At 36.4% G+C, this 23,588-nt stretch overlaps 1 protein-coding gene across 4 annotated transcripts in view; it reads right to left on the reverse strand.

Moving 5' to 3' along the window:
* The window catches only part of WAC (WW domain containing adaptor with coiled-coil), a 63,402-nt gene that overhangs the window by 33,410 nt on the left and 6,404 nt on the right, over positions 1–23,588 (reverse strand). For all 4 annotated transcript variants that reach the window (XM_074833290.1, XM_074833281.1, XM_074833301.1 and 1 more), the window contains 4 exons: positions 4,653–4,759; positions 3,771–3,886; positions 3,211–3,323; positions 1,403–1,711 (listed from right to left, as the gene is read on the reverse strand). In XM_074833290.1, coding sequence (XP_074689391.1) covers positions 1,403–1,711; positions 3,211–3,323; positions 3,771–3,886; positions 4,653–4,759 — 645 coding nt within the window. The remainder of the gene's footprint in view (positions 1–1,402; positions 1,712–3,210; positions 3,324–3,770; positions 3,887–4,652; positions 4,760–23,588) is intronic.

A 23,588-nucleotide genomic window follows, 5' to 3' on the forward strand; every position in this document is an offset into this window, starting at 1 on the left:
CAGAGTATAAGACCAAAGTCAGACCCAAGTCTCTTTTGTCTTTTTAGCACTGCACTATTCTTCTGTAACTAGACAGACTTGCACATACCAACAGGGCAACAAGCCATCTTTCAAAAAAGAATTCAGCGTCATACTAATTAAGCAACAGTTTAAATCAAAACCAGACATGTTTCTTAAAAATTACTTTTTCCCCTCCCAAAGCTCCCAAAATAGAATTTTCTTATATGCTGTTGCTCTCTAAGAAGGGTCTAGAGCACAAGTTTTATGAGGAGTGGCTGAGGGAACTGGGGTTGTTTAGTCTGGAGAAAAGGAGACTCAGGGGAGACCTTATCACCCTCTAGAACTACCTGAAAGGAGATTGTAGTGAGGTGGATGTTGGTCTCTCCTCCCAAGTAACAAGCAATAGGACAATGGCCTCAAGTTGCTCCAGGGGAGGTTCAGATTGGGTATTAGGAAAAGTTTCTTCACCAAAACGGTTGTCAATCATTGGAACAGGCTGCCCAGGGAAGTGGTGGAGTCACCATCCCTGGAGGTATTTAAAAGATGTGCAGATGTGGCACTTAGGGACACGGTTTAGTGGTAGACTTGGCAGTGCTAGGTTAACAGTTGGACTCAATGATCTTAAAAGGTCCTTTCCAACATAAATGATTCTGTGATTCTATGAAAGTATCACACTATCACTAGTAAGACACATCTCCATTCTCACAATCTTCTTGAGCTCCTCTTTCCTCATAACAAAGTAAACCCAATTGAAAAAACAGACTTCTGAAGGGCCACAAACAACACACAGTGAAGTCCTGATCTTCAGTTGATGATTCTAAACGTTTTTGGGACCTATTATACAGAAATACAAACTTTCAGCAGCTTTAGAACTGGAGATCCAGTATACCACAAGACACAGATCAAAACAGAATAGCTGTTACAGACACGTAGAAAACTGTTGCTTTCTGCAAGAATTGAACTTGTGTTTATTGAAAACTTTGACACTGGCATTCCAAACAGTAACAGCAGTTCATAAAATATAACGGTCCAAAATGACTTTCAAATGGTGTAACTTACATCCATGTTAAGAACTCAAATAATGGCAGAGATCCAAAAACAACATGAGGGAGGACAAAAATTAAAATATGTCCTACTAAGATACGTCTTTCAAATTATCATTTGAAATTATAATTTGCAGAATAAGCCAGTGAACAGCAAATATTGCCGCATCAATTTGGAAGTTATGTAAGATACAGCAAATATGGTTTAAGGGGAAATAAACACATCAAAACAGTAATCTGGTTCTAAGCACACAACAGGAAAAAAAAAATCTTTACATTCTAGAACTAACACACTTTCAACAAGCAACGCAAATGCAATGCATCCTCTTAAATACAAACAGGAATTTCATTAGACATACCTTTTCTCTCTGTTTTCTGTGCAGGGATGGAAGATGTGGATGTAGGCAGTTTTGATAAAGTAGATGCTCCATTAGCATCAAAGGATTTCTTTGGCTGGTGATCAGATTGTAGAGAAAATGGACTAGGAGGAACAGTGCTTGGGGTAGCAGTTGGATGAACCACTGGTTTGATGGGATGCTGTACTGGAGTAGAACTACTGTGAGTCTCTGCTCTTGGCAGTCTGTAGTCTCTGTCATTGTGCCTGCTTGTTTGAGATAAAATATTCTGTGGGAGCATACTACTGGCGTCACTGGAATGCTTGTCTTCCACTTTTTTCAGGATTCCCCGAGTAACATTGCAATAAGAAAAAAAGATTAAATTAGAAACTTGTCTAAGATTGCAGTGACTTTGATTAATACAGCTGCATGTCAACAACTAGAGCTGATTGAACATCTTATGATTAAAAAAAGCCTCAAGTACATCAGCATCAAAAAAGGCAAAATTTAATTTTACTCACTGACAAAATGCATTTTCTCTGACCTTTGCTTGATTTAGCGTTCCGGTTAAGCACTGTGTTTTGATGAAAGGCTGCTTTATAACAAGTGTTACAGTCAAGTTAACTTTTGAAGTCTCCTAAAAAAATCTAAATCAAAATCTATTATTTCCATCTTATATTTAGTGTGAAGAGATAATTCGTACTGTTTTTCTTTTGTTCACTGAAAATCCTGAACATTGAGTATGATTTAATAGTTTCAAACTCTAGCCTTCAAAGAATTCCACTTCAACTCACTTGAGTACTACTACAAAGAATTTACTTTCAATTGAATTAATTCAAGACAACCATATATTAAACGAGTGACTAATCTGCATTTGTCATATGATCATAGACTTTATGCTACACAGGGAACATACCAACCAAATATAGAGTAATCCTTTTTATTTATTCCTAGATTTTCACCTGTCACAAAACAAATAGTTACCGCAATATGCATTTCTGCTATCTTTTTGTACCATACAGTATGTTTTAGCATATGCAGTATGTTTCAGACACAGAAAAACAGCCCTTTACACATCTCTGCCTTGTCAAGTCCCAAGCAAAGGGTGGGGGGACAGGACTGATGACAAACAAAGAAACAGATTAATACCTTGGCTTCTACTTTTAAACCATCCTGAGAACTATGCTACAAATTCACCCAAACTACACAGGCACATAGAATCTCACAGTACAACCATTTCCCAGAAAAAACTATCAGAGATTAAAGCTAAGTATCAGGAAGAAAAATTCCAAGTAACAGAAATTCATACTCTGGGAAAAGGCTTTGCTAAGAGTACTGGCATGGTAAAAATATGCTTTAAATAATATACATAAGTCTCTGAAACCCTCAATATCATAATCCATTAAATTAGCTTATTATTTTCAGATGCGAAATCAAGGTTTTAGAAGAGACTTCTGCATGTCTATTTTTAAGCTCAGACTATGACATTGACAGGGCTCAATGATCACAACAGTCCAACTATACCATGAACTGTGCAAATTGTTTCGATAACTACCTATAAAGATAATTAAATTAGGCAGTAAAAGCTGCAAAAAGGAGTACCACCATGAAAAGCATTAAGCAAGCACTGTACTAGTAAAGGCTCAAAGGTATTTTAAGAAACAACATTTGAGAGAGCTGTCTGCACTATCCGCTTTGGCCTTTTTATATAAAAAAGGTGAGAAAAACAGCTAAGGAAAGGGATTTTTTTAAAATTTTTTTTTTTTTGAGTTTGGAAAAGAAAACAGCAATGCAAACAAGGCAAGAATATATTACTGTAAAAAACCACATACTTCCACTGGCAAACCCACTGGCAGCTGTCGCCTGCATCACCTCTCTTCTGTAATCCCTATCTTTTGGAAAACTGTTAACTGACATTTTGCTCGCTTCTTTTTGTCTCTGCTCTCTGAAGAAAAGAAAACACAAGTTAAGTAAGAACTTACATCATCTAATAATATAACACTTTCTACAGGTGAAGTTACACGATATGAATTAAACTATCTTAAGGAGCTTTCTGCTGAAGATGGAGTAGGCAAACCCTAGTCATTGCTTCCTTACACCAGTGCTTGTCAAAGCCCCCAATATACCAGTTCAGCTCACTAACATTGAAAAAAATTTGAAAAAACAAAAGACAAACAAACAAGCAAAAAAACCCCACCAAAACCCAAACCAACCATACTTCCTGCTCTAAATCATCAAGGGATAAAATACATGCCAGAGGTCATGGTAAGGGTAGGAACACAGTAGACTTGGACCACAGTCTTTTATAGCAGTAATCTGTTAGATAAGATCACTTGCTCTTAAGAAAGAATATTTGTTCTTTATACAATGAAAAACAGACACACACATATACCTTTCCAGCCACTCTTTTGGTTTTTCCCATTGTGAAACTTCTGTTCGGCAGTTGTAGTAGTACTTTTTGCCTGAAGAGCTGATGTGTTCAGACCAATCATCCGCAGAATCATATGCCTTTAAAATACAAACAGTGTTGGACAAAAGACTACTTGAGAGTTTTAATATACAAATTTAAAAGCTTCCACCATTTTTAAAACTACATGGCGTCCTCATATGCACCCATAGCACTGCTTTCCATTTACACCATCTCTAAATGCCTGTTTCGTTTTGATAGCTTAAAGATGTGACCACTATGCTCCTGTTGCATTCTGCAAGTTTCCTCTGTTTTATTTCAACCAACCCTGAAACAAAATCTAATAGTATGTTTAGTGGGATACAGTAATATCAACATTGATAACATTAGTTTTCTGCACCTTAATACTTCCCCCAAAATTATGTTTTCAAATTTTTTCTATACTTCACAAATTTACCTATTTTTTCAGTGAAATTTTTAACAAACACCACCCTAACTACTAAAACTTGGGTAATAAAGTGACTAAAATTCACAACGTATCTTAAATCAGTAAAATCATACTGTCTTCTCTAGATTTACCAACAAAGTTCATGCAAAATACTTCTCTCTATATCTACTTCATTTAAACAATCTAGTGTTTGAAAATTCAAGACAGGTACCTCAAAGCTCCAATGATTAACAATTAGAATAGTTTCACAACATATAACAACTGCAACTTGGGTTTACGGAGTGTTTATAAAATAAAGACTGATGCTGGAAAACTCAATGAAGCAGGTGATGTATGTGCTGCCCGTTTTAGACAAAATCATGAAAATACACTACATATGAATGGGGTGACACAGGGAAAAATACCAATCAAATACTCACTGCATCAGAAGTTTTGCTTGGATTATTGCTGGGATTAGAAGAATGTGAATTTGAACTATGAAGAGCACTGTGGTTATGTGAATTTTCTTGTGGAGAGTAACTGGTCCCTAAAGGAAAAAAGAAAGACTGTTCGCCATTGTATGTTTTTGAAGAAATCAACCATCTGCATTCTAAGAAGGTGGAAGGGAAAAGGAGAGGGGAGAGGAAAAGGCAAGTTGCCCACAGCCTGGACCACAGCACAGTTCAGATGGAGAAGTAAATTAATTTTCCTGCACCTCAGTCTCTGCAATATAGGTATCGAAATCCAGAATACCAAAAGCAGCATTTCCCAAACGGCCACCTGCTTCTGGCTTCCCTAACAACTGATTCTCACAGTAACCTCATTTTCCTCCTCGACATGAAAACACTTGAACACAAAAGAACATCTGGGAAATGAGAAGGGAGATAATTTTCAACACCTTTTACATCTACATTTGTGCCTAAGCTCAAGGCATCAGTTACACCTGAACAGTTTTAATTACAATTAAACAAGGCCATCCATTAAACCCTTTGCAATCTTAAACTTCCTGCTCTTAAGGCCTCCCATTCCTTGAAAATTTCTAAGCAAGTAAAAACTCTTCCATTCTTCCTTGTATGATTTCCTAAACTTTAAATGTTCACATAAATCACACTAAACTAAGAAAAATTGTTTTCTTATACATTTCAGGGAAAAAGATATTCCAAATACAACAGTCTCCCTACCTTTATCTTTCCCCTGTCTACTGGAAGAAATACCCAGGGATATTACATTAGGCACCACTAGCTGCACATAACTGTATAGCAATCTAAATATGAAGTCCAAGTACTTTGCAAATGGCAAAGACTGTATCTTACGGGCAACTACAATAAAGAACAGCCCACTGATAGTGGACTGATATGTGGGAGTGAATGGAGCCATTAAAACAAATACTTTTTTTCAAGTCTACTGAGAGCCACACACACAGAAGATGACTGAATGACGTATCACGGTGCAGAACGGGAGAGATTATAATGCAAATTCTATCTTCTGAGCCTTCTGACTACACAAGCATTAACAAAATTACTATTTCAAACTTATTCTTCCCTGCCTCTAACCCTGTAGATTAAAAAAACACTCCATCAGAAAGCAAAGAGGTACACCGTGACTAATCTGTTTAGTACCGTACAAAGGTTAAAGGCTGATTTGCACACACATGAGTTATTGCAACCTGAACCATCAGTAGCTCTGAACCTTTTCCTGCACTATTTTGGCTAAAACCATGTGTCATTCTCTTTAAAGATCTGGGGGTAAAAAAAAAAAAAAAGTCTTGTCCTCAAATACAGCCTTCCAGAAGCAAGACAATTAGTCCTATATCAAAAGTATCTTGCATGCTCAGAGCCAGGTGGAATGACTTATCATGGGGGTAACTTAAGCTTGTCAAAGCAATACTCATATCACATGCTTGTGATGCACATGAACAACAACAAAAAATTGAGCTTCTAGTGAATGATGTGACTTTACACGTTATGTATGTTAGAAAATTTCAGAACTTAGACTTTAATATACATTTATAAAAACAGACACATTTAATTACCCTAAACGTATGCAAGTAGTATATCGTAATTACAGGACTGTATTCCTCAATCAGTCACACCAACATCTTATTTTTTTCTTTTAGACACTGAGTATGGCGTGAGATAGATGTTTAATATTTTCATATTAATCACTCTGTTAACAGTCTGTATTTATTTACTATACCCTTCCCAAACTCTCCTGAGATAAAATTGTTAAAATTTCTTCATGTATTTCTGTAGGTTACTTAACGCAAACATAGTAGTTAATTTCTACTGAGGTAAAATCATCTCCCTTTTTAAAGGAAAAAAAACAAGATGAAAATTTACCAGATGGCTTGTTTGAACAGTTTGATATTAGTCACTTCAAAATTTCAGAAAACACCAATGTAGTAAATTTACTGTAATCCCTTACCAAGGATGCAGTAAGACCACACTTTGTTCAGCACACTCAAGATGTAGTGGTCTAAATACACTGCCACAGTGAATCTAAACTAACACACATTTTCCAAACATGAGTAAGAGACAACAACACACATATTAAATCAACAAAATCCTTTAATGCCAGTTCTATCCAACCCATAAACAAGGCCCTCAAACTCACTGAGCAGACTTTCAGCCCCCACATGGTCTAACAGTTCAGCAGCATCCCCCCACCATTTCACACTGTTCCCTGCCGCCCTGGTTCCCAGCCCCAGTACTGAGTGACAAAGCACCTCAGAGTGAGTATCAGAGCGGCTGCAGCAGTCACACCCACCTACAGCTGGCCCCGATAGCAGAAGCACCTACTATGCGGCAATTTCTTCCTAAGGGGCACCTGGGCCTCCCTGCACTGAGCTGCAGTCCTCCCAGCGGAACTCCCAGGCTGCATACCCATGGACTTGCCCTGCATCAGGGATCCTGCCCTACCTGAGCTGGCCTCAGCTACATAAAAACTGACAGTGGCTGCTCCAGCAATACTGATTGCCTCAGGTTGCCAGGGCAAGCTACGTGGGCTTTTACAAGGGCCAACCACGATTACATGCCCAACAGTGTCTAGGACAACTACACAGTGTAATTACAGGTGCTGGCTCACCCCCATACCTCCATTTTATTTATGCATAATACCGCTTTGCTTTTGGATCAGTACCCAAACTTCACAGGAATGAACATATGAAAGAGCTGCTAAACTGATATTTGCTGTTGGGAAGCTTCCAAGACCAAAGCAGATGATGCTCTGGAGAACAAGAGTTTTAGGCACTTCATACAAGTTAAGGGCTTAAAGATCATATGTAAACACCAAAACCGTTATCACAAAACTAACTACATATTAAAACCTTGCTGCCTCAGTATAAAAAGGTACATACCTGCATAGCGGTCACCTAGGAATTCTGACAATGCAGCCAAGCAAGCACTGCCAGCTCAGGTTACCAGGGGAAGTTGCTCAAGATCTTTAAAAGCCCACCAAGTTACAATGCTATGCAGAGAGCAATGCGCAAGTGGAGGTCTACCTCTAAAAAGAAGGGGGGTTCCTCTTACTTATATGCTAGCTTTCACCATTAGCAAAGCCAAACCCCAAGCCATTTTAAGGTGGCTGTGACTTGCAATCAGCTCTATGCCAGGCATGCAGCTGGGAGACAAAGTAGATCATGAGAACAGGATCACTAAGATTAGTCAGTATCCCAGAAACAGGCTTGATAAGGTAGACAGCATGCCACTGTCCCTCAAGACGTTCCCTTATAGCACCTCTCACCCTTTCCTCTTACATTTAGACCTTCCCTACTAGTCCCACTTTCTTCAAGAAAGAGGAACAAAAAGATTGTTTTTAAAATGCTTATTAGCATACATTAAGACTCGGCAATTGTAAATATACATCTTTGTTGCACCATAGGGAAATTCATACTGTGTTATAAATCCTCCAATTCAGTTACAGAACTCTCCACGAAAATGGTTACTGCACCATCACTGTGACTTTCCTCAGCTTAATCATTATTTTGGAAGTAGTTAAATCTGGAAAGAGCTATTCCTAACTGGAAGATGGCCAAGAAGGGCATCAGCACTAGAGTTACATAAAACTGTAGTGGTGCAACTGTGTGAGCAAGCCTTCACTAACTCTATCTCTAGTGATAAACAGGTCATAGGACAGGTCACAGTCAAGGTTAAATTATCATAACTATCTTCAAGTCTTTCAAACGAAAATCCAATCTTCCTCACTAATGCATGAAAATCAGCAGAAAGCACAAAGAGCGTACTTCTGAGAACCAATTCAAAAACCAGGCTGTGACTTAATGCCTACTACAGATTTGAGATTCTGCCATGCCAAGACTCACTTTAACGTTTTTGTAAGTAGTTTCCAGATCCAAATTGCTGAATCCAAGATAGTTTGAATAGCAACAAGGGTTCAACTACGCTGGACTCGGAAAAAATATAACATAGGTGAAATAAGAATCTTCCATTTTGCAACACAGTCAACTTCCTCTGGTATTTATCACATTTAATTTATGTCTCCATTAACATCACTCCAACTCTGTGAAATTAAGGAAATTTGAAATTTTGAATTAGCTAAGGATCAGACTGCTCTAATAAAGCAACCGATTTCTCTCCCTCCTCCCCCGCCATCTTTCAAGAACAAGTTGAAACTCTTTCCTTTCCAAAACCTATACCCTTTTACTAGCAACTACAGCATCCATTTGTAACCAGCTAAAACAAATTTTCATGCTATTTGATTAGAAGAGTCAAATACATCACTGTGCATTCCACACCATCTTTTGGCAGCCAAGTGTCTTATCCTAATTAAAACTCTCTTTGGCTCATAATATTATACATTATCATGAACATAAAATCTCCAACTGAAATGCACAAATCGGAACACTGAGACACATTAATCTTCAAAAGATAATCTACAATCCAGATCAGCAAACAGTAAAAAAACAAACCTATTTTTCATCCTCTTCAAGCAAATGTACACTGAGAAATTAGACAGTAAACAAGTTCACACACCTCCATTCACACCCAAGATTTTAGCCAGGCACAAAGAGTAAAATTACAGTAGTTGCAGTAGTATAGTGTTGTACTATACAACAGTTAACTTTATACAGTCCAACATAGATAGAGCATTTATGTTTCCTTCTCAGTCAGACAAATACCTTGTTAATATCCTACCTCTCCTTTTGTCCCTAATAAAAAGCATCAGTGCAGATAATACAGAGGAAAGTTTACAAATGCTCACCAGCTGGGCAGGAAGGATGAAAAGGTGCTCCCCAGCAATAGGAGTGCTGTAACTGGAACTCAAAGGCAGTCCAGCCCTTCGCTCCCTCCAGAAGGAACAGGGATTCAGGAAGGGCTCTAGGAGAATTGTCTTTTCTGTGCCCAGAAACCAGGCATATGGAAAGAAACACTGGGCAGCAGGAAAGCTAGGAAGTTCATTCTACCTGTTTCAACTCCATACATATTGTTCTATGACTCCATGTTCCACCTCTTAGCTAATATGCAATCAAATTCATTAAACTAGAGACAATATTAGAACCTGAACTTCCTCAACAGAACAAATACTGCCCAACTGACAGACACTAATTATTTGTTAAGAGAGAAAACTTAACAGCAAGATAGTTTATGGTAGTGATATTTTATGGGATTAACTAATTAAAACTTGTTTAAACAGTGAAAATGATAGAAACTTATCTAGGATAAGCCTAAATTAAAATGAAGTGTATTTCAACTGACAACTTTGTTACTTCAGTGCAAATCTTTGTGCAGAACACTTTCTGAAGTTCTGCATACAGGAGGAAAAAAACTAACACAATAGGAATACAATACTCAACATCTCAGCAGTAACTGAAGGGCCTGTCATGGCCATTTTTATTTGCCACATGTAAAAGTAGTAAGACAAAACACTATTTTTCTTCACTGCATTTTTATGTGGCCTGCTGTATTGAAGTAAAATATGGCTGCCTTCCATAGGCAACTAAAAGCATAAAAACTTGCAATTTTTCTATCAGAGCAATGGCCTCAGAGAATACACCAACTGCACAGTAACATTTTCCAGAAATTCATAACATACTAAATTGAATGCACAGTGCTCTGCCAAAAGAAAGAAAATCTAGCCTGATCACTGTACTGCCCAATTACATACTTATTATGCCCCCCGCCCCCGCAAATGTTTTATACCAGTCAACAAGTAGCTTTACTGAGCAAAAAAGCTTACAAAGACTCACTTCCTCTCCTGCCCTCCTCTCCTACCATATTGCCTATCCAGGACAGCAAAGTCTGTGCCGTTTTGTAATGTTTGAGTCACAGGATAATTGTCCCAACGTAAAGAAGTTTTCATCTTCTCCAAGTTACCATTCACACAAAATTTCACGGAAATTAGTCCAAAATGTTAGTATAAACAGATCAAGAGTCATACATACATTAAGTGGGACAAGTGACCAATACGGGATGAAAATGATACTGTGAGCATGCAGTTTTCTTCATAATAGAACGTTTATTCTAAAATAGTAGTAAGAAAATGACACCTCAAGAATGAAAAAGCCAGGAACAGTAAACCAATGAAAATCAAGGACTCGTCTTGTTTTACTAATGAAATACTCAAAGAATGTCAAGATATTACTGATTATTAAAATGAAAAAGATTAGCTTCAAATTTTATCTTACACATTGCATAACGTAACAGTAGCTTGCTATTTTACTGTCTTCTGCCTACATTATTATTTTTAATTAGATCCGCTCAATTTATTTCAGAAACTGAAGTTTAATTTTAGGGCAAACAGTACAAACTGCTCTGGAAAGAAAACCAGTTATCTGCCCATCAAAAAGAAAAGCAAAGGACAGTACTAAAATGGCTCAAATTAAATTCTAACTTCCAAGTTCTCAAATAACAATTCAGGGATTTACTACTCCAGCAGCTAACAGGCACACTGTTTTCCTAGGATTGAACTTCATTGTAAATGGATGTAACAGCTTGGTTTGTACTCATTGGTAGAACAGATATAAACTTATTTTTGCCCAACCATCCCCTTCTAGTTTGCTCCTTCCCTTGTTACAGCTACAGCAAAATAGTTAAATAATTTTGGGGTCGTATTCTTCCTCCCCTCAGCCTACCTTGTAGCAGCAGTGCAACATTTGAACTTATACATAACTTAGAAAATTATCAGATTCACTGAACAAGGTCCACCGAATCCACTGAGTTTCTGAAAGATCAAATGTCCCAAGTCATATCCTTCAAAAAAGCCTAAGGGATGAAGCGTGCATTTCCACTGCACTCTGGACAAATACCTGCCAACTTTCTTCTTCAAAGAAAACCAGTATATTAGCAGTTTTCTTGATATCTCAACCATTAAACCAAAAATAAACAAAAGATTGGACAAATAATTTTACCGTCACCTGTAAAAACCTTTATTCTTTATTTGTGATGAGCAGTAAGCAGTATCATCTGAAAGAATTTGCCTATTTCTCCTAAATTAAAGTAAGTTCCAACCAGCTTCTAAAACCCTTCTGATAAGACACAAAGGTTACTGAAGTAGATACTTTTAAACATAGTGAAATCTACAAGTTGAATTTATGTGAAATTGAGAACTATAGGTGGACAACAAATTATTCAGTTTTACATTTGCTATTTCCTCCCTTTCGGTTCAGGTCACCTAATAACAAAAATGCTAGCAACAATGCTTAACATCTCTAAGGCACCTATTTTATTTGAGATCAATTGACTTGAAAAAGCAGCTACCAACTTTACCCATGGAAAATATGAGAAAGTACTACATAAACTTCAGCAACACAGTCATACTCCTGTCTAGCTCATGACTCCAGCAGATCTCAATGTGTTAAATAAAAAACAAACTCCCTGCTACAGCATCACTGATGACAGTCAATTTTAGAGTCTTTTTAATCTTGCAACACTTATTAACATTATCACATTTGTATTGAGTGAGACATTCCCCTAAAAAGAAAATAGAGGTAGTTGAGAATAAAGCCAAACTATGCTTTCATTCTTGACTGTAGCCCAGAAAACATTTACATCTCTAATACAGTGTAAGAGAGTGCACAAGAGGTTCTTCTGTCCTCAAATAAGAGCTTCATACAGAATGGGGCTTTTTAATTACGACACAGAAAAGTGTTAAAGCGACAGCCAGAATCCTTACCACAAACTAATAATGGTGTTATCTTAACTCCAGCATGGATCAGCACAGTATATGGGCAACAGACTTAATTTCCCCCTTCCAAGCCCTCCCCAGCAATACATCATGAAACCCAAATGAACAGCCCTCCCATGAACATACTGTAACACAGTACTAAGAGATTCAAGTTTGGTAATGAAAGTCTAACAGCACTGCAACGATACGCTCTCCTACCTCGGACAACAATACTGCCACAATCTGGATCAACCCAAAGAGTGAGCAGAAGACTGTCTGCCACTGGTTCATGCCTCAGATTGGTCTAATACCTCCTCAAAAGATAACTACACTACATCAATACAGCAAGAAAGGTGCAAATGGGATTTCAGGTTATGTCAAATAAAGTATATTAAGGTTTTTAAACAGGGTCGTAAGTAGAAACTAACTTTATGACTAAGCACCTGATAATAAATAAGCAGTTACCACAAAGACGGAGAAACTGTTTGCTTTAATAGAAAAAAGTGTGTGTAAAGGTATATTTAGTGCACATCACCAAAAAAATAAATTCACTTCTGTCAGATCTCTTGAATCTCTATTTCTGCAACCACTGATACACATTAAATGTCAGTAGATTATTCCAATTTTACAAAGTTTTTCTCTCAAAACCAAAGGAAAACTAGAGAACTCAAGACACTAAAAAATGCTCAAATGTTTTCTGAATATTAGGCTTAAGCATTACTAAAACTGGATAAACAAAGCCCTTAACATTGGGGGGTGGGGTTGATGCCACAAGGCATTCATTCAAGGAGCTTCCCAAAGCACATAAAACAAAGACATTGGAAGAAGTGTTGATGCTTAACAACATACACCTCAGTGGTGCAAGATGGAAATTGCTTACGTGCAGACACTTTCTAAAAACTGGGTTTTCCAATGTTTTAGGGTTACAAACAGCACAGTAATACTATGAAAGACTGAGATACCATAAACTGGTCATCACTGACAGAAGTCTGAATAAAGTCGGGGTCATGAAAAACAATTTCTGCTTACAAAGGAGGAAAAAAAAAAAAGCAGCGGCCAGAATACAGCTCAGACTACTCCTCCATTTTCTATGTATCAACAGCACCAAATTCATACTCCCACTCAGAAGCTCCAATCAATCAAACAAGGTATGACAAGTTAATCTCCCTGACAAAATCCTCCGAGCAAAAATAAGATTATATGAACGAGGCCATGTTGTTTAGCAACTCTCAATTTTAGTGTTTTGGGGATAGTCTCCTGGGGACAAAGAACTTCAAGCAGAAGATTCCGTGAACACAATATTACTTACAAATTAACTTGCAGGAAAGTTTCCATTACTCAGTTTAAAGTAAGGACCATGAAGTTGCAGCTTTTTCTGAACACAGGTAGTGCTATGCAGTGACAAATGCTTGCAACCTTAATCCCACCTTAAAAGTTCCCTTTATTTCAACTGAGCATGCACCATAGAAGCAACAACTCTACAAGTACATGAGAGTGTAGAAAGACTAAAAAAGGAGTCCCTATTACAAAACACTACTGCAGTCCTGCAAAAAGATTAGTCACAGATGTAACTATCACACTTATATCCTTAATAAAAAGGCTGTGACAGAATCAATGCCTAACCACATTAAAGGGGCAAGAACAAAAAAGATACTGTGTATCTCCCTTCTTAAACGTGTCTTAAAAATACTAACTGCAAGTCACATTATCTCAAATTCATATCTCAAGATACATCAAATTTGACTACCCTCCAAAGGCATGCAGAATTTTGACTCTTTTTTTTTTTTCTATTTTTATTTTGTAAGCTAACACGAGAAAGCCTTATTCATCCTCCAGCTACTCAATAACCCTATCTGACAAGAACCAAACTCCACTTCAATACAAGATCACTCCTTAAACGCTATTAATATTTGCCAGTTGGAGAGAACTTTGCTTCTCTTCTAAGACTACAGCAATATCCATGAATTTGTTAGTAACTCATCACAAACGAGCAAGCTAACTTTAAAATATTTAGTATTAGAAGCAGCAATTGCACAATAGTCTTTTACATGATAACCTGTGAAACGATTAGGCTCAGACAAACTACTTTCAGTCCAGGACATCCTATGCTACACATATATTTGTTACAGTATAAATATGCAACTAGTATACAGATTTTCATTTTATGCTTATTTAATCTTCAACTGGGAATTGTTTCTGAAAAGAAGAGATCTAATAACACTCTGAAAAAACCCCAAGTCAAATCAATTTCTGCCGCACAGAAGTTCTTCATGAAAAAAAAAAGGAATGCTGGCCCAAGGGCTTGGGGTGGGAAGGGAAATGGCAAGCAAGGATAGACCTAAGAATTAATATATATAGTGTTGTGGTTTTAATACGATGGATTCACAGCTATAGTTTCAGGCTGGATGTTTAGCTCAGTTTAATAAAGGTATTATGCAATAGGGTTTTCAAATATCTAAAGCACAATAGGCAACAATTCTTCCCTCTTCCCATTAAACAGTTCTTAAATACTTACTTAAAATTCAACTGGTCTTTCCTGGAATTTCCTTACTAGAGGAAAATATGCCCCTCTACAAAAGCTAAAGTTATGTTTACAAACTGAACATCTATTTTACAATTGTCTGGTTGCCTGAGTGACTCATTTTATTTCCCTAGTTAAGTAAACACTCTCCAAAGGACTATACAGAGACTGCAATCATTAGCATAGGCAGAGTTTTGCCAGTAAAGAGGTGAACTTTACACTACTTGAATTTGAAGAGGATCATATTAACTCTCATATTAAATCAAGTAGAAATAGTACTCTTTCAAAAGGAATGAGGGGTTTTGAAAATTAAGTGTACGTTAACCTGTCAGTGGCAGGTGTCTGTCTGCATGAGCTAACCACTCAAACTACTTAACTAGAAGAGATCTGAACTCCCACCGATGTTATTCAAGGGGGACACCTGACATGAACACAGCATCATCCAGAACAACTTAACTATGTGAAATAAACACAGCAGAAAAGAAATAGGTAACATTTCCTAATTTGTACAGAAGAGTTTATGCACAAGTGTGCATTATTTATAATTACATGCCTTAACAAAAAAAGTACTGGGTTTTTTTCCACATTTGGGAGTGAATAGGTATGTTTGAAACATAATAAATGAGATGAGCCATGCAGATCATAATTTCCTTTCCCTGTTTTTGCTACTGATAGATATGAATGATTTGTAACTGTTACTCTAACAAACTCAGTAACAAATCTACCTAGGAAAGCACTGACAAAGAGTGTTGCTTTGTAGGACATAAACCAGCATGATATTTAAGAAATCTAGGAAACCAAGGGAGAGGAACTAATCTGTGTAACTGGGATGGAGCTGTAAATATTGCACCTTAAAAGTATTTTCGGAAAGCCCAACATGCTTAAATATAGCAGATTTCTATGATAATATAGTGAAATACAGAAAATTTTTCTTAAAAAAAGAAGCTTAAAAAAATAATCCTACTAGCAATACTGAAATTCTTACAGCAACAGATATAACAGATTTGAAAGAGGGGCAGGAGGAATTTTTTGAGAAGTTTAACCATGCTGAGGTCTTTTCCATAAGAAAGCACCAATACTGGCAATTTAACACAATAACTTAGTTTGATTCTAGTAAAGTCTAATAGCAACATGCCCATTACTATGGATACTTTTTCAAATGATGTTTTAACAAAAAGGCTGATCTTCAGATTTCTGGAATAAGCAAATTAAAGAGCACTACTGTCAAAATCAAAATCACTGTAATCTTTTCAAATCTTTAGGTACAGTTAAGAGAATAAATTTGAAGCTCTCACTTCACTGAACAGGCCAGAAATTATTCAAGGTTTTGCTAAAGAAAAAGTATATTTTAACAAATATTTTTAAGTATTAGCTGATTGCATTTTGTTTCTGCAGAAATCTGCATGTTCAGAGTTTATAATTTCACAAGCTTTTCTCTGCTAGGCAGCTTCTCACACAAAACAACTCTACAGAGTCATGACAGTGCCAGTTTTGAAGTACACTCTTCAAGGGAAGATAGAAAGTAGTAGTAAATTCAAGATGCATGGTATTTGGGATTAAAAAAACACATAAAAAGATGACACAGTTAAATACATTTTCTTCCTTTTAATTTATCCAAGTGATTCAACATCATTCCCCTTTCAGGACCTACTATGTGGAAACTTCTATTAGCTGAGCTCTACACACGTGTAAAAGAAGATGTGCCTCCAAGCTCTAGTCTTTCCCAAATAAACAGGGCAGCATTTGGGGTTTTAATACCTGCCCATGAGGAGGCACAGATGAGCCATTTTTGTTTACACTTTGAGTAGCTACATCAACTCCCTAAAAGAAAGAAAATGGTAAGAAGGACTTTCATATTATCAAATTAACTGGACCCACAAAAAAATCCCAACAAAAACACACACACACAAAAAAAACCCCAACAAAAACAACAACCCACACTGATTTTATAGTAGGAATTTCCTGAGCCACAAAATCATATGCCTTCAACCACTGCCTCCTAAAACCAGAGAAGGTATGAACTGATCAAACACATGCAGCTAACATTTTCTAACGAACATAAAAAGTGACACAATATTTCCATAACATTTCATAACATACAGATTTTTTGCATTTTTAAAAAATATCACAAATATTTTAAAAATAGGAAAATGTAATTTAACAAATTTCTTTTAAATTCCTTTATATTTTCTCCCCAGTAAGAAGCTATACTAGTTCAACCATGATCAGACTTTGTTTATTATTATTCAGAATGTTAGTAAAATTACTGCAAAACGGATCTGTGACTGATTTCCATTCAATATTGGCTTATTTAAGATTTAAATAAAACAGGTTTAATCTTTATATGAGCAGAAGTAACCTAGTTTATCCTACTTCTCGTCTCATCCTGTAGCCGTCTTAGTCTCTAAGCCCAGATCTGTTTCTCACATTCAAAGCCAAGGACAGGAATCAGAAAAATGCATAGCAAGGAACCAGGTGTCACCGTCAAGCCCTTGCCCTATGTCCAGTTAAGTCTCTCTGCTTCCTTTATGGTCCAAATGAATTACAAGAAAAATATCCAGATAGGTCAGCAGACTTCATATGGAGGCAAGAAAAAAAAACTGACTACAGTTTCATCTGGTTAATTCATTGTGTAGCTTGACTTTATTATCATATACTTGAAAGCTGTCCTGGCAAAGGCTGTTGACTATTTAAAGGAAAGCTTTATTTAATAAATGTTACAAGTTCTTTCTGCCTGTAACACAGCTCTTCAAGAAGTTCTGCAAGACACAATAATAATTTCCGTTGAGTGAAAACTTCTGTATCAGAATTCAGACAACAGATTCTAAATCTGTTTTAATTCTCAGTGCACTTAAACTAAAACCTTAAGTGCAGTAAATAAGATGTGGAAATGGAAACAACAGAATTTGATAAACCTAAACCAGCTTTCAAATGTAACCCCATACTATTGAGGGAAGGGAAAAAAAAGATAATTTTAGCTTCATTATTCTCTAAATCCACTTCATGTTATCCTGCATAAACATCATCTATACATGATGAGTTTAAGGAGTACAGCATTTCTCTATCCCAAAGAGAAATCTCTACATACAGAAACAAACAATTACTATCCAACTTTCTATTAACAAATTTAACTTTGAAATCAGATGTATACTGGGAGGCAGTGAGGGAGGAAGGGAAAGGCCTTATAAATCACACTAAAAAGCATGTGAGACAAGCATGTCATCCTTTCTGTAACACATTCTTCTGGCAAAGAAAACAAGAAAATTAAGAAGAAAATTACATTCTGTCATATGCAAATTCTGCAAATATAAGACAGCAAAGAAATTTTAAGATACTCAAGATACTGTCCAGCTAGATGAAGCTGCGTAGTTATGGCCAACAAACTATCAAACTACGGCCAACAAATCCAATCTGGTAAATGTATATATCATTTGGGAAAACGCCAAAAGCCTATGTTGAAATGGAAGTATGCAATCATCTCTGAAGAAATACACTCTACGTACTAAGTCCAGTATAAACTGTACTTAACTGCGGTAAATTTTGAACAATTTAGATAGTAAGAAATTTCAGAGATCACATCATCTAGATTACATTCAATCCTAAAAAGAGGTTTTAGAATAGCTGCTCCTAAAGAAAAAGTATGCACTGATAAAGCACACAAAACTTAAAACTGTACCAGTGCAGCAAGCACCTGCAAATACTGAATTCTACTGCCAATAGATCCATCAATGCAATAGGAAACATATTCACAAGTTCATAAACCTCAGGTGACGTGAGCCAAGATTGAACACTTGGGGAAAAAGAAAGTTATCACAGGAATGCTACTTAGAAATTAACAATTTTTAATCCCTTCCAATCTGAAGTCCACCAATCTACAACATTTACACTAGAAATATTCACATTATTATCACTGGACCTCTGATCAGCTAGTGAAACTTTCTGCATGAAGCAAACCTTAAAAAACTGTCTTTAAGTGATCCAGTTTCAAAACTTCCACCCCTGCAAAAATCATCACAGTAATTCACTCCAACTGTTACTAACGACATTAAAGATGGTGCCAAATTTCTATTGTCTGAGTATTTAGGTTAAGCTAACGGAATCTTGCACCTTCGTTTGCAACATTCAAGAACCTGTATGCATGCCGTTTCTTTTCCCTGTAATTATAAATAAAATAAACTCTTAATGTTTTCTTTGTAACTATACCAAGAGCTCTTCAAGTCTCTCCTTCTAATGCATGAGTTTCAATTGCAGTCATTTTCTTGCCTTTCCTCTGAAAATCTGTGGTTCTGCATACTTTCTGAACTGTGAGAATCAAAACAGAGACCATATTCCAGTAGCTGTCACATTAGCACCATGAGATAATCTCTCTAGTCCTACTTGATATTCCTCTGATCATCTATACTTTCTGGCTAACACTGCACTCAATATTTATGCTCTTAATTGTGTATGAGTTTCATGTCTGTTTTAAGAGTCATCCCTCTGAACAGTATCTGCTTTCTGTAAAGTCTTACACTCCTTCCTGTAATCTCTTTCCTGTAACTTTTTACACAGTGGACCACTTTTACATGTTCCTGTAGATTAATTAGCATTTTCACTTTTGCATAACTTAACTAGCTCTGTACTGGTGAACAGCTTTTCTTATTTGCCATTCAGTCTCAAATTACTGATAGTGTATGAATGATCCTACCATTTCTTCCTTGTAGAGAAAAAAATGTTATCACTTAGGTCCAAGAGCAAATCCATGCACATTTTTTAAAATAAAATAAAATCGGCTTATTTGATGATCACAAGTTTTATATTTTTGGCATCTATCAGTTACCAGTTTTTGATCTGTAAAACATACAATGTAAACAATGTTTTCTTAGTTGAAGATCTCAAAATATTTCAGTGGCTAAGAATCACCTATTTCATGTCTACCCAAGATAGCAGGTCAAAGAAGTTAGTTGACATGTATCAGAAAATTAATGATAAAAGTTTAGACAGAATAAAAACGTCATGAAGATTCTTACTGCCCCTCAAACACTAGGAATTTAGCTCTGGAAACTAATTGTTCATATTTCTGACTGCCTTGCCCTTGTCATGAAACACTTTAATACTGCATTACATCTCTTTTTTTTGAGTGATGACAAAAGCAGGATATTAACATTTTTATCATACCTCTGCTGTAGAAACAAAATAAGTTATATTTTAAAACTGGGGCAGAAAAAACTACCACCTTAAACTTTGACATACAGTTCCTTTGCAGCTCTTCTCATTATAGTAGTCACAGTAAGGAACAGAACGATTATCCCAAAGTACTATGGGGCCTAATCAACAAAGGTCTTTAGGCCTCTTGTTTTCCATTCATTTCAAACACAATATAACATTGCTGCATGCATGGAAACATAAGTCAAGGCCACAAAAGCTTACCAGACATCTCTTAACCTATCTCATAAAAAGAGTGAATAGTGAGGTCTCGTCAGTCATCTGCTCAAAAATTTATTTCCCTTTCCAGTAACTTGCGAGGACAGACTTTCCAACTGGACATTGTTCTTGAACACTGCTCCAGGAGTCTACTTCTAGTCAGCAGGCAAGTACAATTTGTGCCTTAAAACATGCATCTTGCTTTGCAAGCTTGAAAGTAGGGAGAAAAATTAAACACTGCCCAAGAGGAAAAGGAAGGATGCAAAAGCATATGTAGGATAATTCGAGGCTATTTCACTGTTCATGGTTTTTTTGCTGTTGAAGGTCTGAGAAAAAACTGTTTGCAGCAGTAAAACAGGTGAGTGTCAGCTTCAAGAGATGTCTCTGAATAATTTAGAAAGTGTTTAAAATTTACAGGATCAGCAATTTATGTTAGAAGCTTACACTTCAGAAATTGATGCAATTTTGTTCCCTATATATTCATTACCATGCACTTTCCACTTACTACATATGAATGAGTTTCAAAATATTGTTTCACAAAGAAATACTTCCAACAAAAATTTCAATAAATAAGAGTTTTAGTCTACAGTACAATTCCAAGCTTACTCCCTGTGCCTACAACTCCAGGCAGAAAACTCTGATTTCAGAAAAGGGATAAAATATTCAGTAAAAAGTTGGTAAGCCACAATTGCTCTGGTTAGGATTTTTTAGCAGTAGTACTGAAGGGATACAGGTTCACGTCAAAATCTAGACATGAATTCCCTGTACAATTAGGCTAGTTCTTTCAAATGGAAAGCCACGCTACTTTAGTAAAAAAGCAAACCTGCATAAAACATGTAAAACAAGTAAAAGAAGCCCAGAACTAAACAGCATTCTTTTAATACTAGCAAAATATTATTGGGATGACAGAACAACTAGTCAACTTACATGCTTTTTCTAGGGTAGTTTTATTGTTAAATCTAGGAAGTCTGTTTAAGGTCTTCAAGAAAGGAAACAGAATCTTCTAATACTGAAGTTACAGCAGGGAACACCTACAGTCAAGTACAACAAAGTTTGGTGACACCTTCACAATCCAAGAGAAAATATTAAGAGGATAACAGTCTTACTCAATATAAAGAAATACTTCTCTCTTTACAAGCACTATTCATTTTTACACTACAACAAACTACTGACAAAGCATAAGCTTAGAAGCATCAGTGTTGAGAACTGCCTTTCATTGCCAGTACAATTTTCTTCCTTACTGAAGAACTATATAAGGAACGATTTCGTTGTACGTTGACAGGCTTTCCCCTGGAAGCGCCTATGAAACTGTATAAAAGCCTGACTTCATAAACAAACGTAGTTAACACTGCAAGTTGGTGCCATTAAATTACTGTTTTCCACAGCAAAATTATTACAGCATTACCTTCTCTCTCAGTGAAAACAGAGGCAGAGTCTTCTCTTCCAAGTTCTGCACAGTATTAATGATATTTGGCTTACTCAATACTTTACATAGAAGAGGTAGAAACAGCAGGGAAAACAAATGTAAATGGTCAATAAACAATGTTTCTCTTCTTAGAAAGCAGCTGCGTCCCAAACAGTGGTTAAGGAACTAACCTTAATCGGGGGCCATTAGAGAATAGAGTAATCCCAGTAAAAAAAAAAAAGATACATAATTTACAAACTGCTATCTTTACTATGGCCTAGCAGTCATCAGCTCATCAGAAACTGAGTCTTCATTGCTTTTCACCTTCAGAAAAGCAACCCAAAAGTACAAGTTTAATAAGCTGCACATTCCATTTCTGCAAAGTCAGAAGCTAGAAGCGTATGTTAAGAAAGCATAATGCTAAATAAAAATCATTCTCTTACAATTAGCTTGTGTACCAAAGATAAGCAAATTTAACAAATCTTGTATATAGCCAGTATTTTCCCTTTTCCAAAACATAAAATAAGCTTACATACAAAAGCTTACTAGGTCTAGCTATTACACTGACTTGAACATGTTACTCTTGCAATCCAAAAATTACATTTATGAGTTCTTGTAACACTTAAAGATACACATTTCCTTAAACAGATCAACCTTAAGGGGAAACCTTCAGAGGACCTATTTACAAATGTGTATTTTATACACTGGCGAACAGAAAAAAGTAAGAGTAGTAAGTGAAATTGGAAGTTCCCAATGTCACCATCCTAACAGCAATGTATTTTGGGAAGTGGCTGTAGCAATAGGTTACAAACAAACAGCACTGCTTATTGCCATTTGCTGCAGCTTCCACTTCAGATAAAGTCTCCCACAAATACATCTTTACTCTCACAACCTACATCAGATACTTGAGTTTCATGAAAAGAAACACAGAGAATTCCACCCACCTAAATGCATAAAGACTTAGCATTTAATATGATCATATTGATATCACAATTCTTTCCTAATATCAGTAATATCAAATCAGGTTTCCATATCTTCTGTCCTACGTTTTTTAAAACCAAGCTTTGCAGCTACTTTTCAAAAATAATTTTGAACATTAACATTCTAAACCTCAAAATTTAAAAAGTACATACACAAGTTATATCCTTTACTGGGATTCTACGATCACATACTTCCCAATTTCTTTTCTATTAGAGATCCTCACAGCAGAGTAATATAAAAAAAATGATTATTCAACTGATCCAGCAAAATCTCATTTCAGAAACATTGCCAAATATATTGAGTAAATGTAAAGCTATTTTCTATCCAAAACTACTAAACTTTTAAATCAAACTTAAAATTAACAACCCCCCAGCTGAAGGTACTAGCACTAGTAAGACTTGAAAGAAAGCTTTTATCAAAATTAGAAAACCACAGAAATCTACTTTTCCATCTTTTTTTTTTTTTTTTAATCCAGAGAAAAGCTTCTAAGAGGTGAACGGTACTGGAAGCAATTGTATTTACCTTCAAACACAAACAAACCACCAAACCCCACCTCCTTTAGAACCATCCAAACAGCCAAGGTTCAAGGAACAGGGGAATGAATCACCTATTTTACACTTGGATGTTGGGGGGTGTGCGTGTTGTGTTCGAAGCATGTTTCATGGAGAGCCTACTCTCATTTGTGATCATAGACTTCTCTCATCCCAGCTTTGATCATACAGTTACAGTGAGGAAACAGTTTTCATAGTAATGAATAATTACTTGAACATTAACAGCAGCTAATACTAACTAAATAGAATCTATTCCAACTTCTTCCTCAACCCTTCGCTGTGCTTCATTACTCTCAGACTACCCTCTTTCCACCTACTCTGCAATTTCCTGTTTCCAATGTACATTGCCCAGGCAGCTTCCACTCTCTTGTACCCACCACAACACCTCCGTTTATTT

The sequence above is a fragment of the Strix aluco genome, chromosome 1, assembly GCF_031877795.1.
Source record: "Strix aluco isolate bStrAlu1 chromosome 1, bStrAlu1.hap1, whole genome shotgun sequence".
Lineage (NCBI taxonomy): Eukaryota > Metazoa > Chordata > Aves > Strigiformes > Strigidae > Strix > Strix aluco.